Source organism: Mya arenaria, chromosome 16, assembly GCF_026914265.1.
Source record: "Mya arenaria isolate MELC-2E11 chromosome 16, ASM2691426v1".
NCBI lineage: Eukaryota > Metazoa > Mollusca > Bivalvia > Myida > Myidae > Mya > Mya arenaria.
The window spans coordinates 30,695,821-30,719,341 of NC_069137.1; the positions used below are offsets into that span (position 1 = coordinate 30,695,821).

General features: G+C 37.5%; 1 protein-coding gene across 1 annotated transcript in view; it reads left to right on the top strand.

Moving 5' to 3' along the window:
- Positions 1-1,997: 1,997 nt before the first annotated feature.
- The window catches only part of LOC128221019 (testis-expressed protein 9-like), a 39,508-nt gene continuing 17,984 nt past the window's right edge, over positions 1,998-23,521 (top strand). Inside the window, exons 1-7 of the mRNA XM_052929416.1 lie at positions 1,998-2,152; positions 7,625-7,716; positions 12,097-12,160; positions 13,072-13,139; positions 17,152-17,218; positions 18,314-18,399; positions 22,699-22,774. Of these exons, the coding sequence (XP_052785376.1) occupies positions 2,126-2,152; positions 7,625-7,716; positions 12,097-12,160; positions 13,072-13,139; positions 17,152-17,218; positions 18,314-18,399; positions 22,699-22,774 (480 nt within the window). The 5' untranslated portion in view covers positions 1,998-2,125. The remainder of the gene's footprint in view (positions 2,153-7,624; positions 7,717-12,096; positions 12,161-13,071; positions 13,140-17,151; positions 17,219-18,313; positions 18,400-22,698; positions 22,775-23,521) is intronic.

Below are 23,521 nucleotides of genomic sequence, written 5' to 3' on the forward strand. Positions count from 1 at the left end.
GTTATGTTTCATAGATATTTTATTTATTAAAATTGTTTTTATTTTTGTCTGTCTGTGCGCCTGTTTGTGCGCCTGTACGTTCATCTGTATGTGAGTCTGTATGTATGTCTGTCTGTATATATGGCTGTCTGTATGTATGTCTGTCTGTGCGGCTGTCTGTGCGTCTGTATGAATGTCTGTATGTATTTATTTACGTCTGTCTGTTTGTGCGTGTGTATGTCTGTATGTCTGTGTGTCTGTATGTACGGCTGTAATTATTATTATTGTAACCTGACATAATAAAATATATTAATTAATAAATAAAATATCTATGAAACATAGCAATGCGTATATAAATTTGGTCCGGAAATTAGGCAAACTTCCGAACGATTTCCGTAACAGTTCGGAGATTTCAGTTGGTCCGGATTTGGTCCGGTCCGGCGGCTACCAGACAAATCGGCCCCTTACCAAATCGGCCCCTAGCTCAAACGGTTACCTTTTCGGCCCCTTACCAAATCGTCCCCATCCCGTAGACGTTTCGGCCCCTGATTACCGAGACGTTTCGGCCCTTATTTTTATTTTATTTTTTATATCTAAATACATTGTTTAAGTAAAAAACATGTAATTTCATTTTATTTTTTTTAATAGACAAAGCTATATACAAGCATACAAAGGTATAGATAAAAATAGATTTAAAGAAAATATCTGTACACTTGAAAATATACTTTTATTTTAATTCTAAATATAAGTAAAAAAACATGTAATTTCATTTTTTTTATTTTAAGAGACAAAGCTATATACATGCATACAAAGATATAGATAAAAACAGATTTAAAGAAAATATCTGTACACTTGAAAACATGTAAAGATTTATTCACGAGATATTTTTATAAGACGAAATAGAGTTGAAGAAGAAATGTTTAAACTTTTTTTAAAATAATCTTAAAATATTATACATAACTATGTTGCTAATACTATGTATAATGACATGTCCATTGTCTAACATCAGTCTTGACCAAACACCTATCGCCCGCCGTAGATGGCACCAACATTTTTCAGGAACTCCTCGCAGGTGACCTTATGCGAATCGCATGAGTCCCACTCATCCATGATCCTGGCGTTGATGTCCCTGTATGCTCTCGATATAAGTTATAAATTTTATGAAATCCAGTTATTTATATTCAAATCAGGTATATATAAGGATGAAAAAAATCTATTATTAATCTTATATTGAATACGTATGCAAAACCAAACTGGCTTAAACAGTGATTTTAGACAGACGGTCTTATGGCGAATTGTCACATTCCACAGAGGTATCAGGCGTTGAAATTGTGACACTTTGTGACAATTAAAGACAATTATTCATTCACACGTCTTTGAATGTCTTTTTCACACCCACAACACTAACAGTTTGCCTTGCAAAAAAGAACGCATGGTTCAAAGACAAATTTTCTTTGAAGTCTTTAATGATCAATTAATAATTAACAGTTACAACAAATAAATTTTCTTAGATTTTCTAACATTTTATATTAAAAATCAGGGTTAATAGTTATTTAGATTTTAATTATATTTTTATATCAGTCATATCAATGTTTTTCATGCATATCTGTCTATTTTTAAATTTAAAGATTTTATTTACAACTTATTTACAGATCTCATTGACATTTATAAGACGACCTACTATGTTTTTCTTTATACTCAAGATAAAAAATAAAATAAAATTAAGGGGCCGAAATGTCTCTATTGAAAATCACTAAGGGGCCGAAACGTCTCGAGTCATCAAGGGGACGAAATGGCAGAGCCGAAACGTCTTAGGGGCCGATTTGGTAGTAGGCCGATTTGGTAAGGGGCCGATTTGTCTTGCTCCCGGTCCGGCCAGTATTTTATATTCAACCGAATTCGAAAGGGCTGATAAAGTAATTGGGCCGAGTTGACCCGACACCGACCTACCAAGCGAATATCAACTAGTCACGTCTGACCTAGAAATTGTCAAAAAAAATTGTTTACATGTTTGCACATATAAACACATCTGGAAGTTTTGATTTTGTAAAAAAAAAAATGATTAAGTTTCATTGCACTAGTTTAATTAAATTTAACGACATCACTGTTTACTTGCCGTATTCAGTCACAACAACAGACACGGAAAATGAGTGACACAAAGCGTGTAAATTCTGTAAGTTTTGCTTGATTTAAGTAAATGTTTGCATATAAATCAGTTTCTGTACACTACTGGCTAAGGTCACAAATCCGAACTCTTTTGTAGTTGTTTTTTTTTCAATTATTTTGGAGAGATTTTGTTGATGTAAGTTAAAATTTCGTATGTAACATCTTTGGCTAATGTGACAATAGCGATGCCAAGTCAATTGTAGTAATCTCCCCTTATGAATCTCATGAATATTAATTTTTCACGGAAGGCGACCCAATACTGGTACCGATTTTATACACCCTTAAAAACACATATATCAACATTTGCGGAGAACCATGTGGCTATTTATAGTTAATTAGATGATGAAATATTCTGGAAACCAGTCAGAGTTCACTGAAAACGTGGTTTTTCTAAAAGAAAAACGAAAGTGAAAATTTGATTAAACGTTTTTTTCATGTTTTCAGGCAAGTACAAAGGATTATTTGGTTTGTTTTTAAGCATGGGATGAATCTCTCATAGATTTTTATCACTTTTGATACGAAAACAACTGGACTATGAACGTTCTTAGACCATTTATAGACTTCGCCAAAATGTAAACAAAATTCCAAAATGGCTGCCGCAAAGTGAAACGACAGTTTTCACTTAGTCAGATGCTTGATGATAAATGCATGAAACAGTTGCTGACAGCTTCAAACTGCAAGTACACCCTGTGTAATTAGGTGTTAACATTCAGAATGAATACATTTTATGTCTATTCATTAAATAATTGTAAAATAAACAATGTTTTTTCACAAAGTTTGTGTTTGTCCCCAGTTTCATACCGTTTCCTTCTCAAATATGTTTACAGTATGTAATAAAGAAGTGTTTATATAGAATAAAGCCCTAGAAAAATGCCAGATTTAGGTTACATTAGTAGTTTTCTAACTGAAACGTTGTTTTTGTGTAATAAGAAAAGATAAGATAAATTTTATTCCAATCATGGGTCATGTTATTTGAAATATAAATCACAGATTACATAATGTAGAAAATAAATTGATACAGTAAGGCAACACATTTAGTAAATGCAAATAAGGCTTCATTTTGATTTTTTTAAACACAAAAAACATAAGCTTATTTGGAAAATTAATAAGCATGTTTCCCATTTCCTTTTTATGCCTTAAAGTAATGTAAATGTACTATTTAAATCCAGAGTTGATGTTTATATGTGATTATAACTTACACATGGGAATCATGTTTATAATCAACCACAAATTAGTATTTATAAAACATTTAACAGGAGACAACAGCAAAAAGAAGGAATTCACTCATAAATTGACAATCATTATTATATATATTATAATATTAATATAATAATTGGTTTGATCAATATACCATTATTAAATAGCAGTGTAATAAATAAAAAACTGTAATTGCAATTAATGTACAACTCGTTTCAGTTTGTAACGAAACTGTTTATTTATTTTAGTTTGTTTATTTGCTGTGTTTTATTCAGTTTATATGTTTGCATGTAGTAAAAAAAGCCTTTTGGGCAGTTCTACATGCCTTACAATGAAAATAAAAACTTGGGTCAGGATTTCGTGACTTTTCAGTTAGTGCATTTTAATGGCGGTGAAGGGTGGGTGCATACAAATTGCTATATCTTCACTTTGAAATGAGATATTAGAATAATTCTTGCATTTTTATTCTCACAAAATATGTATATTCACAGAAATGTAAGGTTTTTGCATGTCAAATTATTTAAAAAAAGTCATGTTGCAATGCTAGTGACAACATCTGTCAAAGTTTAGTGGGTTGTCCGGTTAGTGCACTCGCTCCTCACCAAGGCGACCCAGGTTCGATTCACGGCCTGGGTGTATGTGAGCTTGGTTGGTAGTTTCCAAGCTGGACAAATGTGTTTTTTCCGGTCACTCCAGTTCCCTAGCTACAATATTAATTAGTTCAAATAATTGTACGTTGACGGATTTTTTTTAGATTTTTGATATGGCAAATCCTTCACGTACAAATTGTTTAGTATCAAAAGTGGGTTGTTGTTCCGATCAGGATTCCGGGTTAAAGCATATAGCGTCTATAAAATATCATAAAAACAAGAAATATTACCAGATAATGTTATTTTATATTAGTTTCGTACACAAAAAAATAAATATCCAACTTATAATTATGAGTTTGACGGCTTTTTTTCATTTCATTCTGTCAAAACATAACGATATATACATGAAGGGCACCTGCAAGGCTTTAGGGCACAGTTTTAAATCGCTCGGAACATTTCGGCCATGGCCGAGTTGTTACGATTGTATAACAAGGTCTATCTCGAAGCTTTGTCGGAGGAGGCCGAGCTATTACGATTGTATCGAGTTGTTCCCCTTCGCATAATTGTTGTCTGTGTCAGTCAACTTTCGTTTTATTGGAAAGGTAAACAACTTGTTTTAATGCACTAAATGCTTGTTTAGTGCAAAATAACATTTCACTTACATGGTAAAATATGAATATAACTCTTTATGATCAATTTCAACCATAAAATACTTCACTTAAAACAATTTCAATATTTTTAAAACACCCCCGTTTTTTGCACATTCCCATTTAGACGTTAGGGATTGGAAGAATCCCGTATAACACGTCTATTATTTTAGACTACAATATTAATGAGCAATCAGGGATACTTTTTTCTATTATTTTGACATTTCTTATGTACTGGTTGAAAAGCAGTTTCAGACAGTTTTTATTGAATTATTCATACGTGTTTAAATACCTACTGAAATTGTTCACATTTTAGATAACTACAGCTCAAGCTGCTAGCCTATTGTCGATATATTTTTCACATGTGTGACGTCACATATAGTGTATTTAATAGGGGCGCAAAGAGGGTACTTACACTGTTCTGATTAGCTTGTGATGAGAAGCAGTTTCCAAAAAATCGAATGCGGGGCATATTTAAGGTGCTTATTGTGTGTCTATATTATCCGTTTATTTAATATACTAAATAAAAGACTGCAATAAGAGAAATATTTTTTAATTTTTCAGCATTTTACGAAATATTTCAACCTTAAAATTTATGACAGTCAATTCATACTCGAAATCAGGCAAACACTGAATATTGAGGATATTTTGATTCATTTCTGATAGAAACTTGTGTTTGCATACATTTAAGTGAATGTGGGTGCGAAACAAGCGTGACACCAGTGTTCACAAATATGTACACAATGATCATCGTTTGTATAAGTCAATTTAAGAAAACCTTGTAGCTATTCATAGATATGCAAATTAGGTTCACAAGCATGCACAATACGCTGCGCGTGCTGATCCCCCACGTGCAAGTTTGTGTACAATGTGAAATATAAACATTAAACATTAAATAATAATAAAAGTTACTTACGTGTCTCGGTAAGAATTTCAACTTTTGATTGCCTAGTTACAATATAGTTGAATTGCAGTACCTTCTTTATGAAGATCTTAAGAAAGTACCCGAAAAAGCGATTTGTCGGAAACTGCTTTCAGTCGGAAACTGCTTCTCAGCCAGTATCCCTGTAACGCTACAACTCTCTACTATTTCACACTGGGCGAAATAATATTTAGTAATATTATGCATCAATGTTGAATAATAAAGACAAAATTGTTCAATGTATACCCACCCGACAGTGATCTTAACTGGAATGATTTTGTCATTAGAGTCATTATTTTCAAATAGATATATTCTGGGTCATGAATACCATTTTAAACATGTACACAACCTGTCAGATTTGTCCCAGATTTACAGATATTGGGATACTTGATCTTCAATCTACACATGTAAGTGTGTTATGATATCTGAACATGTTTTTTTGGCATAATGACATAAATAAATAGGTGTTAATAGGAGGCAATAATATTTTCATAGAAATTTGAATTTATATCCGAGATAATTTCAAAATTGTGCCCGTGAGGATTCTCTGCGCAAGGACCGTTAGCTACTTTTTGCTGGGATGGTGGACGTCACGAGTCTGCCATAGTGTAGCGTAACCGTATATTTGCACGATTACCGCCCTTTGTGATAAATTGGGCATTTGCATCAACAAAGTTAAATGTCTGGCGGTGTTTTTCAAAGGTTAGTTTTATATTTTGGACTTATTTATTCCGTACAAATACTTTATTAACGACAATAATAATATAAGGAATCATGTTAAACATTATTTATTAACCTGAAGTTGTTTTCATAAAGAATATTAGTAAAAATAAAGCTGTCTCCCTTCAAGTTTTCACAAAGTAGAATATATCCGTTTTACACATGTTAATAATGAACTCGTCTGCCCAGGGAGTATATGAGCGTGTCACTCAGCAGAAAGATTCATTCTGTGTTTAACCGCCATCGAGATAACATCAAGCAGTAAACCGGAAATCGTCTTTTGAAGGCAAAAAATTAGATTCTTAACCATCTGGCTGTTTAGTATTGAACACAGAGCATTGCGATCTGTGAGATAAAAAGGCACCAGGAACTTGACATCTATAGGGTTATCTAGCATTCCAGTACAAGATGCCAGATACATAGAGCATTGCGATCTAGTCTGGTGAACGGAGCTGGTGGCTAGAAACTCTAGTAAGCTTCATATCTCACATCTGCGTTGGCCACAGGACATTGTGATCTGTGCGCTGAAAAAGGTTCAGCGATCCATATAAGCTCTACAACACCGATTGAACATACAGCTGGCATGTTACAAAGTAACAAAATCGTCGAAAGTCTTGTTGACGGCCATTAAGGTGCACTATCTGGTTCCCCCCACAACACAAGACCACTCTCTCGCGAAACATCATGCCAACAAAAATGACCTAGTATAAGTTATCATAACTTTCTTCACAATTGTTGTAAAATATATAATGTTTAAACTAAAGTAGAGCATCATGATCTTATCAATTTTATGTCAAAATCTTTCATTTTATGGACAGTAATTCACCCTTAAATCTAAACTATTGAGGGTTCAAATGTTGAACACTTGAAAAAGGAAATGCATGGTCATAATTAGTATAGATACTATATTAAAAAAACACTTAACTGCCCCCTCTGTTGTCATTCTCCAATGTGCTACATTTTGATCTTTAAGCGTATTAAAACATTGAATGGCATTTTTAGAAAAATACTCAATGGGACAAAATGATGGAGGAATAATGTCCGCCTTGACAAATTGATGGGAGGATTTTGTCAACCTATACAAAAATGAGTGGGAGGGATTTTGTACGGGGGAGGGGGGATTTTGTCCTACACTCATACTCAACAGAACAGGATGAAAGTTTGCAAGTGTGACTTAAATAATTAATAATAATAATAATAATTAAATACTGATATCATACCCCTTTTTCAACTGAAAAACAGTAGACAAGAGTTAATGTGTGTTCAGTGGCATTCTTGCAGTTTACTTTGCCAGCTTGCTGAAATTTTTCTCACTCAGCATGGCAACATATTTTAGAACATACAGTGTATTATCTAAGTAAGAAGCAAAACTTTGCTGATTACAAGATGTTTGTGGTTTCCAGGGCCGATCAAGGGCAGGGCCAGTGAGTCAGAGGTCAGATAGGGGAGACAAACAGGATAACAGAAACCTGGCTAGTCGCGAGGAGGAGTACAAGTAATGATTAAAGGGAGTCACATGATCAGGGTTTTTATAAGGTTCTACCTGATCTTGTATTCCAGTTACAATTCCCTGTTCTCTTACCATACATTAAAACCACTTTTAGTTTGCCTGTTTTTCTAAGAAAAAGTTGTATTGATGTTGTTGTCATCATCTGTATTGTAGTTGAGGTAGCGTCATAGCTTTGGTGTTGTCGTCATCATCTGTGGTGTAGTTGAGGAAGCATCATAGCCTTGGTGTTGTTGTCATCATCTGTGGTGTAGTTGAGGAAGCATCATAGCCTTGGTGTTGTTGTCATCATTTGTGGTGCAGCTGAGGTAGCATCATAGCCTTGGTGTTGTTGTCATCATCTGTATTGTAGTTGAGGAAGCATCAAAGCCTTGGTGTTGTTGTCATCATCTGTATTGTAGTTGAGGTAGCGTCATAGCCTTGGTGTTGTTGTCATCATCTGTGGTGTAGTTGAGGAAGCATTATAGCCTTGGTGTTGTTGTCATCATCTGTGGTGTAGTTGAGAAAGCATCATAGCCTTACTGTTGTTGTCATCATCTGTATTGTAGTTGAGGTAGTGTCATAGCTTTGGTGTTGTTGTCATCATCTGTGGTGTAGTTGAGGAAGCATCATAGCCTTGGTGTTGTTGTCATCATCTGTGAGGTAGTTGAGGTAGTGTCATAGCCTTGTTGTTGTTATCATCTGTGGTGTAGTTGACGTAGCATCATAGCCTTGGTGTTGTTGTCATCATCTGTGGTGTAGTTGAGGTAGCATCATAGCCTTGGTGTTGTTGTCATCATCTGTGGTGTAGCTGAGATAGTGTCATAGCCTTGGTGTTGTTGTCATCATCTGTGGTGTAGTTGACGTAGCGTCATAGCCTTGGTGGTGTTGTCATCATCTGTGGTGTAGTTCAGGTAGCGTCATAGCCTTGGTGTTGTTGTCATCATATGTGGTGTAGTTGAGGTAGCCTCATAGCCTTGGTGTTGTTGTCATCATCTGTGGTGTAGCTGAGGTAGCGTCATAGCCTTGGTGTTGTTGTCATCATCTGTGGTGTAGTTGAGGTAGCGTCATAGCCTTGGTGTTGTTGTCATCATCTGTGGTGTAGTTGAGGTAGCGTTATAACCTTGGTGTTGTTGTCATCATCTGTGGTGTAGTTGGTGTTGTTGTCATCATCTGTGGTGTAGCTGGTGTAGCGTCATAGCCTTGGTGGTGTTGTCATCATCTGTGGTGTAGTTGGGGTAGCGTCATAGCCTTGGTGTTGTTGTCATCATCTGTGGTGTAGCTGGGGTAGCGTTATAGCCTTGGTGTTGTTGTCATCATCTGTAGTGTAGCTGGGGTTGCGCCATAGCTTTGGTGGTGTTGTCATCATCTGTGGTGTAGCTGGGGTAGCGTTATAGCCTTGGTGTTGTTGTTATCATCTGTAGTGTAGCTGAGGTTACGCCATAGCTTTTGTGGTTTTGTCATCATCTGTGGTGTAGTTGAGGTAGCGTCATAGCTTTGGTGGTGTTGTCAACATCTGTGGTGTAGTTGAGGTAGCGTCATAGCTTTGGTTGTGTTGTCATCATCTGTGGTGTAGTTGAGGTAGCGTCATAGCCTTGGTGTTGTTGTCATCATCTGTGGTGTAGTTCAGTTAGCATCATAGCCTTGGTGGTGTTGTCATTATCTGTGGTGTAGTTGAGGTAGTATAAGCCTTAGTGTTGTTGTCATCATCTGTGGTGTAGTTGAGGTAGCATCATAGCCTTGGTGTTGTTGTTATCATCTGTGGTGTAGTTGGTGTTGTTGTCATCATCTGTGGTGTAGTTGAGGTAGCGTCATAGCCTTGGTGTTGTTGTCATCATCTGCGGTGCTATTGAGGTAGTGTCGTAGCCTTGGTGGTGTTGTCATCATCTGTGGTGTAGTTGAGGTAGCATCATAGCCTTGGTGGTGTTGTCATCATCTGTGGTGTAGTTGAGGTAGCATCATAGCCTTGGTGTTGTTGTCATCATCTGTTGAGTAGTTGGGGTAGCATCATAGCCTTGGTGTTGTTGTCATCATCTGTTGAGTAGTTGGGGTAACATCATAGCCTTGGTGTTGTTGTCATCATCTGTGGTGCAGTTGATGTAGCGTCATAGCCTTGGTGTTGTTGTCATCATCTGTGGTGAAGTTGAGATAGCGTCATAGCCTTGGTGTCGTTGTCATCATCTGTGGTGTAGTTGAGATAGCGTCATAGCCTTTGTGTCGTTGTCATCATCTGTGGTGAAGTTGAGATAGCGTCATAGCCTTGGTGTTCTTGTCATCATCTGTGGTGTAGTTGAGGTAGCGTCATAGCCTTGGTGTTGTTGTCATCATCTGTGGTGAAGTTGAGATAGCGTCATAGCCTTGGTGTTGTTGTCATCATCTGTGTTGAAATTGAGGTAGCGTCATAGCCTTGGTGTTGTTGTCATCATCTGTGGTGTAGTTGAGGTAGCGTCATAGCCTTGGTGTTGTTGTCACCATCTGTGGTGAAATTGAGGTAGCGTCATAGCCTTGGTGTTGGTGTTGTTGTCACCATCTGTGGTGTAGTTGAGGTAGCTGATAGCTTTGGTGGTGTTTTCATCATCTGTGGTGTAGTTGAGGTAGCGTCATAGCCTTGGTGGTGTTGTCATCATCTGTGGTGTAGTTGACGTAGCGTCATAGCCTTAGTGGTGTTGTCATCATCTGTGGTGTAGTTGAGGTAGCGTCATAGCCTTGGTGTTTTTGTCATCATCTGTGGTGCAGTTGAGGTAGCGTCATAGCCTTGGTGTTGTTGTCATCATCTGTGGTGTAGTTGAGGTAGCGTCATAGCCGTGGTGTTGTTGTCATCTGTGTTGAAGTTGAGGTAGTGTCATAGCCTTTGTGGTGTTCTCATCATCTGTGGTGTAGTTGAGGTAGCGTCATAGCCTTGGTGTTGTTGTCACCATCTGTGGTGCAGTTGAGGTAGCGTCATAGCCGTGGTGTTGTTGTCATCTGTGTTGAAGTTGAGGTTACGCCATAGCTTTTGTGGTTTTGTCATCATCTGTGGTGTAGTTGAGGTAGCGTCATAGCTTTGGTGGTGTTGTCAACATCTGTGGTGTAGTTGAGGTAGCGTCATAGCTTTGGTTGTGTTCTCATCATCTGTGGTGTAGTTGAGGTAGCGTCATAGCCTTTGTGGTGTTGTCATCATCTGTGGTGTAGATGAGGTAGCGTCATAGCCTTGGTGTTGTTGTCATCATCTGTGGTGTAGTTGAGGTAGTGTCATAGCCTTGGTGTTGTTGTCATCATCTGTGGTGTAGTTGGGGTAGTGTCATAGCCTTGGTGTTGTTGTCATCATCTGTGATGTAGTTGACGTAGCATCATAGCCTTGGTGTAGTTGTAAGAATAATTAAATCTTGGCTCTAGTTTACAGAAGATTTTTAAATGAATCTTGTTACACATACGCTAATTGTTTGAGTACTATAGATACATTATGCACATATCATTATGCAAGACCCATATCTCTTGCATTAATAATTATGCCCTTTGTTTGACTGGAGGAATACTTGTATAAAATATATTCCCATTCACTGGTTATTAGATTGTTTAACAATTGTTAGACAATTTTTTAAAAGCAGTGTTTTTATTCCCCTTTTGTTAACTTTTATATTTTTTTACTTTTTTTTAGCTTGACTATTCGAAGAATAAGGAGAGCTATCCTAGTCGGCATAACCAATTATGTTATTAAGTTTTCGTACCACCTCAAATATTGCACTCAACCTGTACACAGGAGGAGGTAACTCTATCAAGCATTTTGACAAAATTATGCCCCTTTTTCGACTTAAAATTTACGTTAAAGTTTGCGTACCACCTCAAATATTTTCAAAATCCATAGACATCTGGCTTTGAAACTTTGCACGCTTCTTCACCATCATGTCCCCAACCAATACACAGGAGGAGGTCACTGTATCAAGCATTTTGACAGAATTATGCCCCTTTTTCGACTTAGAATTCAGTTAAATTTTGCATACCACCTTAAATATTTTCCAATTCAATTTATGTAAATATCTCAGCACATCATGTATTGCATTGAAATCTAATCTAACAATGATCCATGCATGTTTCGACAAAACTTTTCAATCCATACACTGAAAAGCGGCGGAATAGTCGAGCGCGCTGTCTCTGTGACAGCTCTTGTTTTATTGTTTTTATCATAATTGTATTCATTTCTAAGACAAAGCAGCGTAAAGCCAAGCCTATTGTCTTACCACAGATCTATGTTGTTATAATTATATCTTTAGAATGACCACAACGTAATCTGTATATACATGTACATTAAATCTTAATAATGTACCGTTTTAGTATTTTGAGAATATTGGTGTCTTAAAAGATAGAAAATGCCTTATTTCAGTTCTTATGTAGAGTGTAAACTGTTTACAGGAAGTTGAATGCGGAGCTGGAAGCAAAGACAGCCAACCTGGTGAAGGAGGCAGAGGATGTCCTGGTGAGTGATGGTTCACTAGCTGTAATGGTGTGTGTGGGGAGGTGATGTCCTGGTGAATGATGGTTCACTAGCTGTAATGGTGTTTGTGGGGAGGTGATGTCCTGGTGAGTGATGGTTCACTAGCTGTAATGGTGTGTGTGGGGAGGTGATGTCCTGGTGAGTGATGTTCACTAGCTGTAATGGTGTGTGTGGGGAGGTGATGTCCTGGTGAGTGATGTTCACTAGCTGTAATGGTGTGTGTGGGGAGGTGATGTCCTGGTGAGTGATGTTCACTAGCTGTAATGGTGTGTGTGGGGAGGTGATGTCCTGGTGAATGATGGTTCACTAACTGTAATGGTGTGTGTGGGGAGGTGATGTCCTGGTGAGTGATGGTTCACTAGCTGTAATGGTGTGTGTGGGGAGGTGATGTCCTGGTGAGTGATGTTCACTAGCTGTAATGGTGTGTGTGGGGAGGTGATGTCCTGGTGAGTGATGGTTCACTAGCTGTATTGTTGTGTGGGGGATGCCCTGGTTTGGGGTGGTGGAGGCAGAGAGATGTGATGTCATCATGAGTCAGAGTTTTTAGCTGCATTGGTCTGAGGGAGTAGGGATGTGCCTTCTTGAATGATGGATGGTTCACTACCTGTATTGATGTGAGGACATAGGTAGATGATGTCTTTGTGTATGGTGGTGAGCTGTAAGGATGGAAAAAGCCCATTGCCTGATATAGTATAACCAGGCTTTCATTTATTGTTATGTAAAAGACACACAAAAAACACATTTAACACAGAGTATTCACTTCTAAAATGGTAATATTTGCCCTTTAACTCTTTCTGTGTACAGGCCACAAAAATGTATAAAAGATATTGGACATATTAGCAAATGTGAACACTGCTGTTGTCCCAAATATGGTGATATTGTTTATCTTGTAGAAAGGCCAGGAGTCCGTCCTCAATGAACCAAGACTTCTGGAGAAAATCAACACTGATGAATTCCTTAAGTAAGAACTTATAACTCTATACACCGGTCATTTGTAACCACGGCCCCCCTAGGTCTTGGGAATAGCTGGGACTTTGACTTTCGGTCAAGCCAATCCCGGGTAAAATCCTCGTCCTGCGGGGATGAACTGATGGTAAAATCCCCGCAAAAGGCCCCTGCACCCCAGGGACCCTAGGTTAGGCCCATTCCCAGCTATATTTTGCGCGAAGATAAACCCACCGCATTCACCTGGCACTGTGGGGACACCAGAAAGGTAAAAACACGGCCCATTTCCCCGGCTATCCCCAGTATACCCCCTGACCAGGGGGGGGGGGGGGGGGGAGTGGTTACAATTGACTGGTGCATTTATATACATTATTTCAAATATGCAAAGGGATTTGTTTGAGTTCTAAATACCCCACTATTTTCCTCTGCTATATTGACTGTTGGCTAATTGTATCTTTTGTGAGGATAAAACAAAGGATTCACAATTATGTTTCTGTAATAAAAATCACACGCATTACATTATTGTATCATCAATTTCTCTCTTTTTGTAGCGTTTGACACTCTGTATAATTGTGTTCATACATTAGAAATTGTTTGGCTGAGATTGTTCTACAGTTCATATTGATATTTAAGGGTGCTATAAAGGGTGGCTCAGATTGTACTACAGTTCAGTCCGCCCGTTTAGCTCAATTGGTAGAGCGTTGGACTGAGAATCGGACAACCCAGGTTCTATTCCCGGGCGGACCAGGTCACTTCTGTTGTGATTGGTTATGAAATCCTTTCTACGACCATTCACACTGTACGACTGCCCCTGGCATGTACGAAAGTTGTCAGTTCCTTGCAGAGGTGAAGGCACCTAGTACTGGTTAACCGCCTGATAGTCTGCCCAGGATAGGTGTGCAGTGGTTGAATTGTCACTCTGGGACCCTTCAATGTGCTCACGCCATCACCCGTAGTATAAACTACTAATACCACCACTATAGTTCATGTTGTCATTTAAGGTGCTATAAAGGGTGACTCTGATTGTACTACAGTTCATATTGACCTTTCAGGGTGCTATAAAGGGTGGCTCTGATCGTACTACAGTTCATATTGGCCTTTCAGGGTGCTATAAAGGGTGGCTCTGATCGTACTACAGTTCATATTGGCCTTTCAGGGTGCTATAAAGGGTGGCTCTGATCATACTACAGTTCATATTGGCCTTTCAGGGTGCTATAAAGGGTGGCTCTTATCGTACTACAGTTCATATTGGCCTTTCAGGGTGCTATAAAGGGTGGCTCTTATCGTACTACATTTCATATTGGCCTTTCAGGGTGCTATAAAGGGTGGCTCTGATCGTACTACAGTTCATATTGGCCTTTCAGGATTCTATAAAGGGTGGCTCTGATCGTACTACAGTTCATATTGGCCTTTCAGGGTGCTATAAAGGGTGGCTCTGATCGTACTACAGTTCATATTGGCCTTTCAGGGTGCTATAAAGGGTGGCTCAGATTGTACAACAGTTCATATTGGCCTTTCAGGGTGCCATAAAGGGTGGCTCAGATTGTACTACAGTTCATATTGGCCTTTCAGGGTGCTATAAAGGGTGGCTCAGATTGTAATTCAGTTTATGTTGATGTTTTAGGTGCTATAAAGGGTGGCTCAGATTGTACTACAGTTCATATTGGCCTTTCAGGGTGCTATAAAGGGTGGCTCTGATCGTACTACAGTTTATGTTGATGTTTTAGGTGCTATAAAGGGTGACTCTGATTGTACTACGGTTCATATTGATGTTTTAGGTGCTATAAAGGGTGGCTCTGATCGTACTACGGTTCATATTGATGTTTTAGGTGCTATAAAGGGTGGCTCTGATCGTACTACGGTTCATATTGATGTTTTAGGTGCTATAAAGGGTGGCTCTGATTGTACTACAGTTCATATTGATGTTTTAGGTGCTATAAAGGGTGGCTCTGATCGTACTACGGTTCATATTGATGTTTTAGGTGCTATAAAGGGTGGTTCTGATCGTACTACAGTTCATATTGATGTTTTAGGTGCTATAAAGGGTGGCTCTGATCGTTCTACGGTTCATATTGATGTTTTAGGTGCTATAAAGGGTGGCTCTGATTGTACTTACGGTTCATATTGATGTTTTAGGTGCTATAAAGGGTGGCTCTGATCGTACTACAGTTTATGTTGATGTTTTAGGTGCTATAAAGGGTGACTCTGATTGTACAACAGTTCATATTGACCTTTCAGGGTGCTATAAAGGGTGGCTCAGATTGTACTACAGTTCATGTTGTCATTTCAGTGTGCTATAAAGGGTGGCTCAGATTGTACTACAGTTCATGTTGTCATTTCAGTGTGCTATAAAGGGTGGCTCTGATCGTACTACAGTTCATATTGACCTTTCAGTGTGCTATAAAGGGTGACTCTGATTGTACTTCAGTTCATATTGATGTTTTAGGTGCTATAAAGGGTGGCTCTGATTGTACTACAGTTCATATTGATGTTTTAGGTGCTATAAAGGGTGGCTCTGATTGTACTACAAGTTATGTTGATGTTTTAGGTGCTATAAAGGGTGACTCTGATTGTACTACAGTTCATATTGATGTTTTAGGTGCTATAAAGGGTGGCTCTGATTGTACTACGGTTCATATTGATGTTTAAGGTGCTATAAAGGGTGGCTCTGATTGTACTACGGTTCATATTGATGTTTTAGGTGCTATAAAGGGTGACTCTGATTGTACTACAGTTTATGTTGATGTTTTAGGTGCTATAAAGGGTGGCTCTGATTGTACTACGGTTCATATTGATGTTTTAGGTGCTATAAAGGGTGACTCTGATTGTACTACAGTTTATGTTGATGTTTTAGGTGCTATAAAGGTTGGCTCTGATTGTACCACAGTTCATATTGATGTTTTAGGTGCTATAGAGGGTGGCTTTGATTGTACTACGGTTCAAATTGATGTTTTAGGTGCTATAAAGGGTGGCTCTGATTGTACTACAGTTTATGTTGATGTTTTAGGTGCTATAAAGGGTGACTCTGATTGTACTACCGTTCATATTGGTGTTTTAGGTGCTATAAAGGGTGGCTCTGATTGTACTACAGTTTATGTTGATGTTTTAGGTGCTATAAAGGGTGACTCTGATTGTACTACAGTTTATGTTGACATTTCGGGGTGCTATAAAGGGTGACTCTGATTGTACTACAGTTTATGTTGACATTTCGGGGTGCTATAAAGGGTGGCTCAGATTGTTCTACAGTTAATGTTGATGTTTTAGGTGCATAAAGGGTGGCTCTGATTGTACTACAGTTCATATTGATGTTTTAGGTGCTATAAAGGGTGACTCTGATTGTACTACAGTTCATATTGATGTTTTAGGTGCTATAAAGGGTGGCTCTGATTGTACTACAGTTCATATTGATGTTTAAGGTGCATAAAGGGTGACTCTGATTGTACTACAGTTTATGTTGATGTTTTAGGTGCTATAAAGGGTGACTCTGATTGTACTACAGTTCATATTGATGTTTTAGGTGCATAAAGGGTGACTCTGATTGTACTACAGTTTATGTTGATGTTTTAGGTGCTATAAAGGGTGACTCTGATTGTACTACAGTTCATATTGATGTTTGAGGTGCTATAAAGGGTGACTCTGATTGTACTGCGGTTCATATTGATGTTTTAAGTGCTATAAAGAGTGGCTCTGATCGTACTACAGTTTATGTTGATGTTTTAGGTGCTATAAAGGGTGGCTCTGATCGTACTACAGTTCATATTGATGTTTTAGGTGCTATAAAGGGTGACTCTGATTGTACTACAGTTCATGTTGACATTTCGGGGTGCTATAAAGGGTGACTCTGATTGTACTACAGTTTATGTTGACATTTCGGGGTGCTTTAAAGGGTGGCTCAGATTGTTCTACAGTTTATGATGATGTTTTAGGTGCTATTAAGGGTGGCTCTGATTGTATCACAGTTCATATTGATGTTTAATGTGCTATAAAGGGTGGCTCTGATTGTATCACAATTCATGTTGACATTTCAGGGTGTTTGATGATGACTATGCAGCAGCCAATGAAAACTGGACAGACAGAACAAGTCCTGAAAACAAGGTACAAAACAACATTCCATCATAAAAACCAAACTATAACTATGTGAACAAATGGAGGAAAATGTTTGCTTCAATGTAAGATTATTATATATTTAACCGAGTAAGCAGTAAATGTTATTTTTCATGAGTGGCATAGGCATGAGTGAAATACTCACTTATGGTGATCATGATGTTAAACAGTTTGCTATCTTACACTGAAACAAACAAATATTCTTTTTATTCTAATCCTTAAATTTGTATTAAAACACATTTAATACCATTATATTAGAAAAACGGGTCAAATTGTACGCGCATGTATTGTTACTTCAGAAATGATGTCGTGATCTTGTGTCCTAGCCCTGAACATAGGGGCTGAACATAGGGACTGAACATAGGGACTGAACATAGGGACTGAATGTTGACTTGAATGATAGAACATAGGGACTGAATGTTGACTTGAATGATAGAACATAGGGACTGAATGTTGACTTGAATGATAGAACATAGGGACTGAATGTTGACTTGAATGATAGAACATAATTAAATTTCAAAACAATGAAAATATCAAAATGATATGTGCACTGTTTGAAAGAGTGAAATAACATTTTTATTTTACTGATAAATCTCTATAACCACAGGGAAGCATATATTATAAATTGAGGATATTTGTTGATTTCAGTGTAAGATCATATTATGTTTCAGGAGTGTCAAAAACAACAACATATTTTCAGTGAAAATATAGTTTTTCTATGGTCAGGAGTGAAATTTAATACGATCTTACACTGAGATCAGTTATGAGATGATAACTTAGGACAGGTACAATGGATTTAAATACTCGACCATTCTTCTGTCCAGGCAGCACTTGGTGTAATTCGTTACACCTCTGAGAGCTCTAGTTATGAAACATTTGTTGGCTCACAACAGAAAATACCCTTCTTAACAACTTCACACTTTAACCATTTCATGAATACTTCTGCAACTGCATAACCGGGGTAAGTGTTGCAGGCCTCCCCTATATTGGAGTGTTTGAACTGTTTGGTACTTCGACTGTGAACATTTTGGAGGGGATATAAATCCTTGAATGTGCTTGTTATTACAGTCATGTTCTTGCCTGCAGGTGTTGTCCAGTCGGCCTCAGTCAGGAGCCCAGTCTGTCAATCAGTCAAGGCCTCAATCCAGAACCAAGAAATCATCCTCAACCAAGTAAGCTATGTATAATACTTATGTGAACTTTTCAAGACTTGTTACCCTTTATTATTTTGGCATCATTTAGGTCACACCAAATTAATAATTAGTTCCTCTGATTTTTGCCAAAAAAAATTGGAGCGAGCGAGGGAAAAAAACAACAAAAACCGAAGCGAGCGAAGAGCGAAAAATATATTTTTCCTAAATTCAATATAAATAAGAAAGATTGTTCAAAATAATTGCCCTTAAACCCATTTTGAACTGAACCTCTAATGGACATTGGGAAAATGTCGGAAAACATACTATTTATTCATCGGTGTTTAGTACATACATTATATGTATAAATCTAATTTCTGATATAATTAAAACATACTTTAATATGACGATCATTCATAATAATAAATAACCCTGCTTTTAGTAAAAAGTTTGAAATGACTTATATAAATCTACCTGAATCAGTTTAACATCATATGCAGCTGTATTTAGACATAAATTAGGATTGATTTTGTAAAAAATGATCACTTACACAGGCATCATCAAATACCAGACTCCATATAACACAGACTAAATTTTGTTTTTATTATCACAGGAAATGCAACATGTGCTTATTAAAACAAAAAGAACAAGGGTATTTTTCAGAGTACTTTTTGTACTTTTTTTTGGTTATTTAGATGTTTTTATGCACCAGCCAATTGTATATGCCCCCCCCCCACCCAAGCCCGGAATAGCGGGGACTTTGACTTCCGGTCTCTCAAAACCCGGGTAAAATACCCGACCTGCAGGGACACACACTGCTGGTAAAATCCCTGCCAAATGGCCTCGCAACCCCGAATACCTATGTGAGGCCCATTCCCGACTATTTTCAATATGAAGACAAAACCACATTCACCAGGCACTGCGGGGCCACCTGAAAGGTAAAAACACAGCCCATTGCCTCTGCTGTCCCCGGTATACCCCTGGAACAAGGGTGAGGGGTGGGCGGGGCAGTGGTTACAATTGACAAGTGCATTACAATCCCGGATTATGCTTCAAATAAAAACAAAATATAAGGTGATAAACATAGGCTTACTTATGTTGAGGTATATCCAGACCAGTGTTTATATCGCTATTTGTGAAAAGATATTTGTTCAAAACTGTTGTTTTGTCAGAATTTGATCAAAAATGAGCTTGATACATCAATTTGGACCAAACAATGACTCATGTTCCAGTTAAGATGACCTGTCATCTTCAGCATTGTCGTAACGAGGTAAAATTTTGGTCCCTTGTGTTATGACTTGAATAAAATAGTACTAAGTTGATCATTCCGATTTTCATTCAAAACAAGTCACTAATTACGCAATATAATCGCTACCAGTCTCAGATACACATGCTTTATTGCATAATGATTGCTTTAAATAATGATCCTTTAGTGCATGAGACGATCAACAATGACTTCAAGCATGCTCAAAACATATTTATTGTCAAAAATAAGATTTAATTCTAAATTTCGAGCCACATTGTTTATACCGGAAGCCGCCATTTTGATTGAATTTATTGAAACTAATGCTAAACCGATCGAGATACAGTATAAAAACACTACGCATCGGTAACATCCCTTTAAAAAAACACAAAAACTAGTGTAGAAAAATTATACTTGATTATTTTTAGCCTTTAAATAAATTATTACCTGAAAGAAATTTGTTTGGTGATCAAAATGGAGGTGCGGGCGCACAAAAAAAAATATATATTTTTTTTACATTTTCAAAAAAATAGGAGCGGTAAATCCGAGGAACGAAATATCAATTAGGTGTGGCCTTAAAAGTGTTTGATGAGAAAAATAAATATGTCAAAACCATGCTTTTTTTTTATTGCAAACAAATTTGTTTGGCCTTGAAAGATTGCAAATAGCTCATTTCAGTTCAAATTCACTTTGAATAAAGAAGAAAAACACAAACTGCAGCAATTGTATTAGGACCTCTTTTGAAAGCAAAGGGCATTTAAGAAAGCAAAGGGTGGTTGGACCATAGACCAGGTCCTTGTCTGCTCAATAACTTCACCTAGGACCACAAAACTGGTAGGTTGTTTTTGACAAGTAGATGGCCCAAATTGTATTTAAGGTCAAAGGTTAAGGTCACAGTCAATACTGTTAGGAAAGCTTTTTCTGCACTATAACTCTAAACGATATGATTGAGGACCATGAAACTTCATAGGTGGGTTGCCCTTGACTAGTAGATGACCCCTATTATTTTTTAGGTCAGTAGGAAACTTTTGTTCTGTACAATAACTAGAGATTGTCTTCAGCCTAAGACTAGAGCATTCTTGCAATTCCTGGTGTGTCTTCAGTTTAAGTCTAAACTCAAGTTTGATTGCATTACCTGGTATGTCATCAGCTTTAGTCAATAGTAATCTTCCATTACCTGTTCGGTGTTCAGCAATAGACTAGAACATTCTTGCATTACCTGGAAGGTGTTCACCTATAGACTAGAACATTCTTGCATTACCTGGAAGGTGTTCACCTATTGACTAGAACATTCTTGCATTACCTGGAAGGTGTTCACCTATAGACTAGAACATTCTTGCATTACCTGGTAGGTGTTCACCTATAGACTAGAACATTCTTGCATTACCTGGTATGTCATCAGCTTTACTCAAGAGTAATCTTCCATTACCTGGTAGGTGTTCAGCTATAGACTAGAACATTCTTGCATTACCTGGTATGTCATCAGCTTTACTCAAGAGTAATCTTCCATTACCTGGAAGGTGTTCACCTATAGACTAGAACATTCTTGCATTACCTGGTATGTCATCAGCTTTACTCAAGAGTAATCTTCCATTACCTGGAAGGTGTTCACCTATAGACTAGAACATTCTTGCATTACCTGGTAGGTGTTCACCTATAGACTAGAACATTCTTGCATTACCTGGTATGTCATCAGCTTTACTCAAGAGTAATCTTCCATTACCTGGAAGGTGTTCAGCTATAGACTAGAGCATTCTTGCATTACCTGGAAGGTGTTCACCTATAGACTAGATCATTCTTGCATTACCTGGTATGTCATCAGCTTTACTCAAGAGTAATCTTCCATTACCTGGAAGGTGTTCAGCTATAGACTAGAGCATTCTTGCATTACCTGGAAGGTGTTCAGCTATAGACTAGATCATTCTTGCATTACCTGGTATGTCATCAGCTTTAGTTAAGAGCATTCTTGCATTACCTGGTAGGTGTTCAGCTTTAGACTAGACCATTCTTGCATTACCTGGTATGTTTTCAGCTTTAGACTAGATCATTCTTGCATTACCTGGTAGGCATTCAGCTTTAGACTAGACCATTCTTGCATTACCTGGTATGTTTTCAGCTTTAGACTAGATCATTCTTGCATTACCTGGTAGGCATTCAGCTATAGACTAGATCATTCTTGCATTACCTGGTATGTTTTCAGCCTTAGACTAGATCATTCTTGCATTACCTGGTAGGTATCCAGCTATAGACTAGATCATTCTTGCATTACCTGGAATGTGTTCAGCTATAGACTAGATCATTCTTGCATTACCTGGTATGTTTTCAGCTATAGACTAGATCATTCTTGCATTACCTGGTAGATCATTCTTGCATTACCTGGTATGTTTTCAGCTATAGACTAGATCATTCTTGCATTACCTGATATGTCATCAGCTTCAGTTAAGAGTATTCTTGCATTACCTGGTAGGTGTTCAGCTATAGACTAGATCATTTTTGCATTACCTGGTATGTCTTCAGCTTTAGTTAAGAGCATTCTTGCGTTACCTGGTAGGCATTCAGATATAGACCAGATCATTCTTGCATTACCTGGTATGTCATCAGCTTTAGACAAGAGAATTCTTGCATTACCTGGTAGGTGTTCAGATATAGACTAGACCATTCTTGCATTACCTGATATGTCATCAGCTTCAGTTAAGAGTATTCTTGCATTACCTGGTAGGTGTTCAGCTATAGACTAGATCATTTTTGCATTACCTGGTATGTCTTCAGCTTTAGACAAGAGAATTCTTGCATTACCTGGTAGGTGTTCAGATATAGACTACATCATTCTTGCATTACCTGGTATGTCTTCAGTTTTAGTCTAGAGCATTTTTCCAGTACCTGTTATGTTTTCAGCTCTAGACAAGAGCAATTTTGCATGACCTGGTATGTCTTCAGCTTTAGTCTAGAGAATTCTTGCATTGTGTCCTCAGCTTAAGAGCATTATTTCAACCTTTTATAAAGATTCTATCCATTTACCTTGGAAACAGAATTACACAGGATTCATTTCAACTACTTTGTTGTGGTGTGTTGACAGTTTTTAACATATATTGTGTCAGGTCCCGTGTAAAGTCTGGGAAGACAAAAGTAGAAGATGTGGCCACAGTGGACGATGCCTTCATCACCGAGTACAAGGTCAGTCTACCACACACCCTTACAGTGGTAACAATTTTGAGTGATTTAATGGCTAAGCAGAGATAAAACAATGATCAAGTATTGTCGAAATTTTATATTTTGATAATTGATTTAATTTTCAAAATTGATTATCACTCGTTGTAAAATAATATCATGTAAGAACTTTAATTTAAATTTCCTCAATAAAATTGTGAATTTTGTCAAAATCAAGTAACCTGTTTCTCCAGATGGATTCGACTACCAATTAGTTTTATATAGAATGTGTCTCTGCTTACATATTTTAATCTAATGATAAATGGCTTCCAGTTATAAGCTCAGTTGAAACTGTCCACAGCTGTAGTTTCTTCTTGTGGATATAGTTCCATTCCATCAAGAATCCTAGGTTCAGTTGCGTACATTTTTTAAAAAAATAACAAAGAAGTTTTACTATTGAAAATTTCTCTAAGGTACAAAATTGCTCCCAGGATTCTTCCTGCTACTGATACAATGTTACTATGAGATAATAATGAGCAAATCAACAATGCTATTTAGGGCCTGGCGAATCAATTAGCGCCCAATAATACCAAATCGCCTCCCTTGATATGATAATTTTTTTATCAAAAGGTGAATTAAAATTGAAGGATTGAAATGGCAATAGTGTCTTGTGCTCAATTTAAACCAGAACTGTTCTTTTGTTCCAAATTACCTGCATCGACAAACCAGTATGTTTTATAAAAATATTTAACAGAATGGGAAACTGAAATTAGT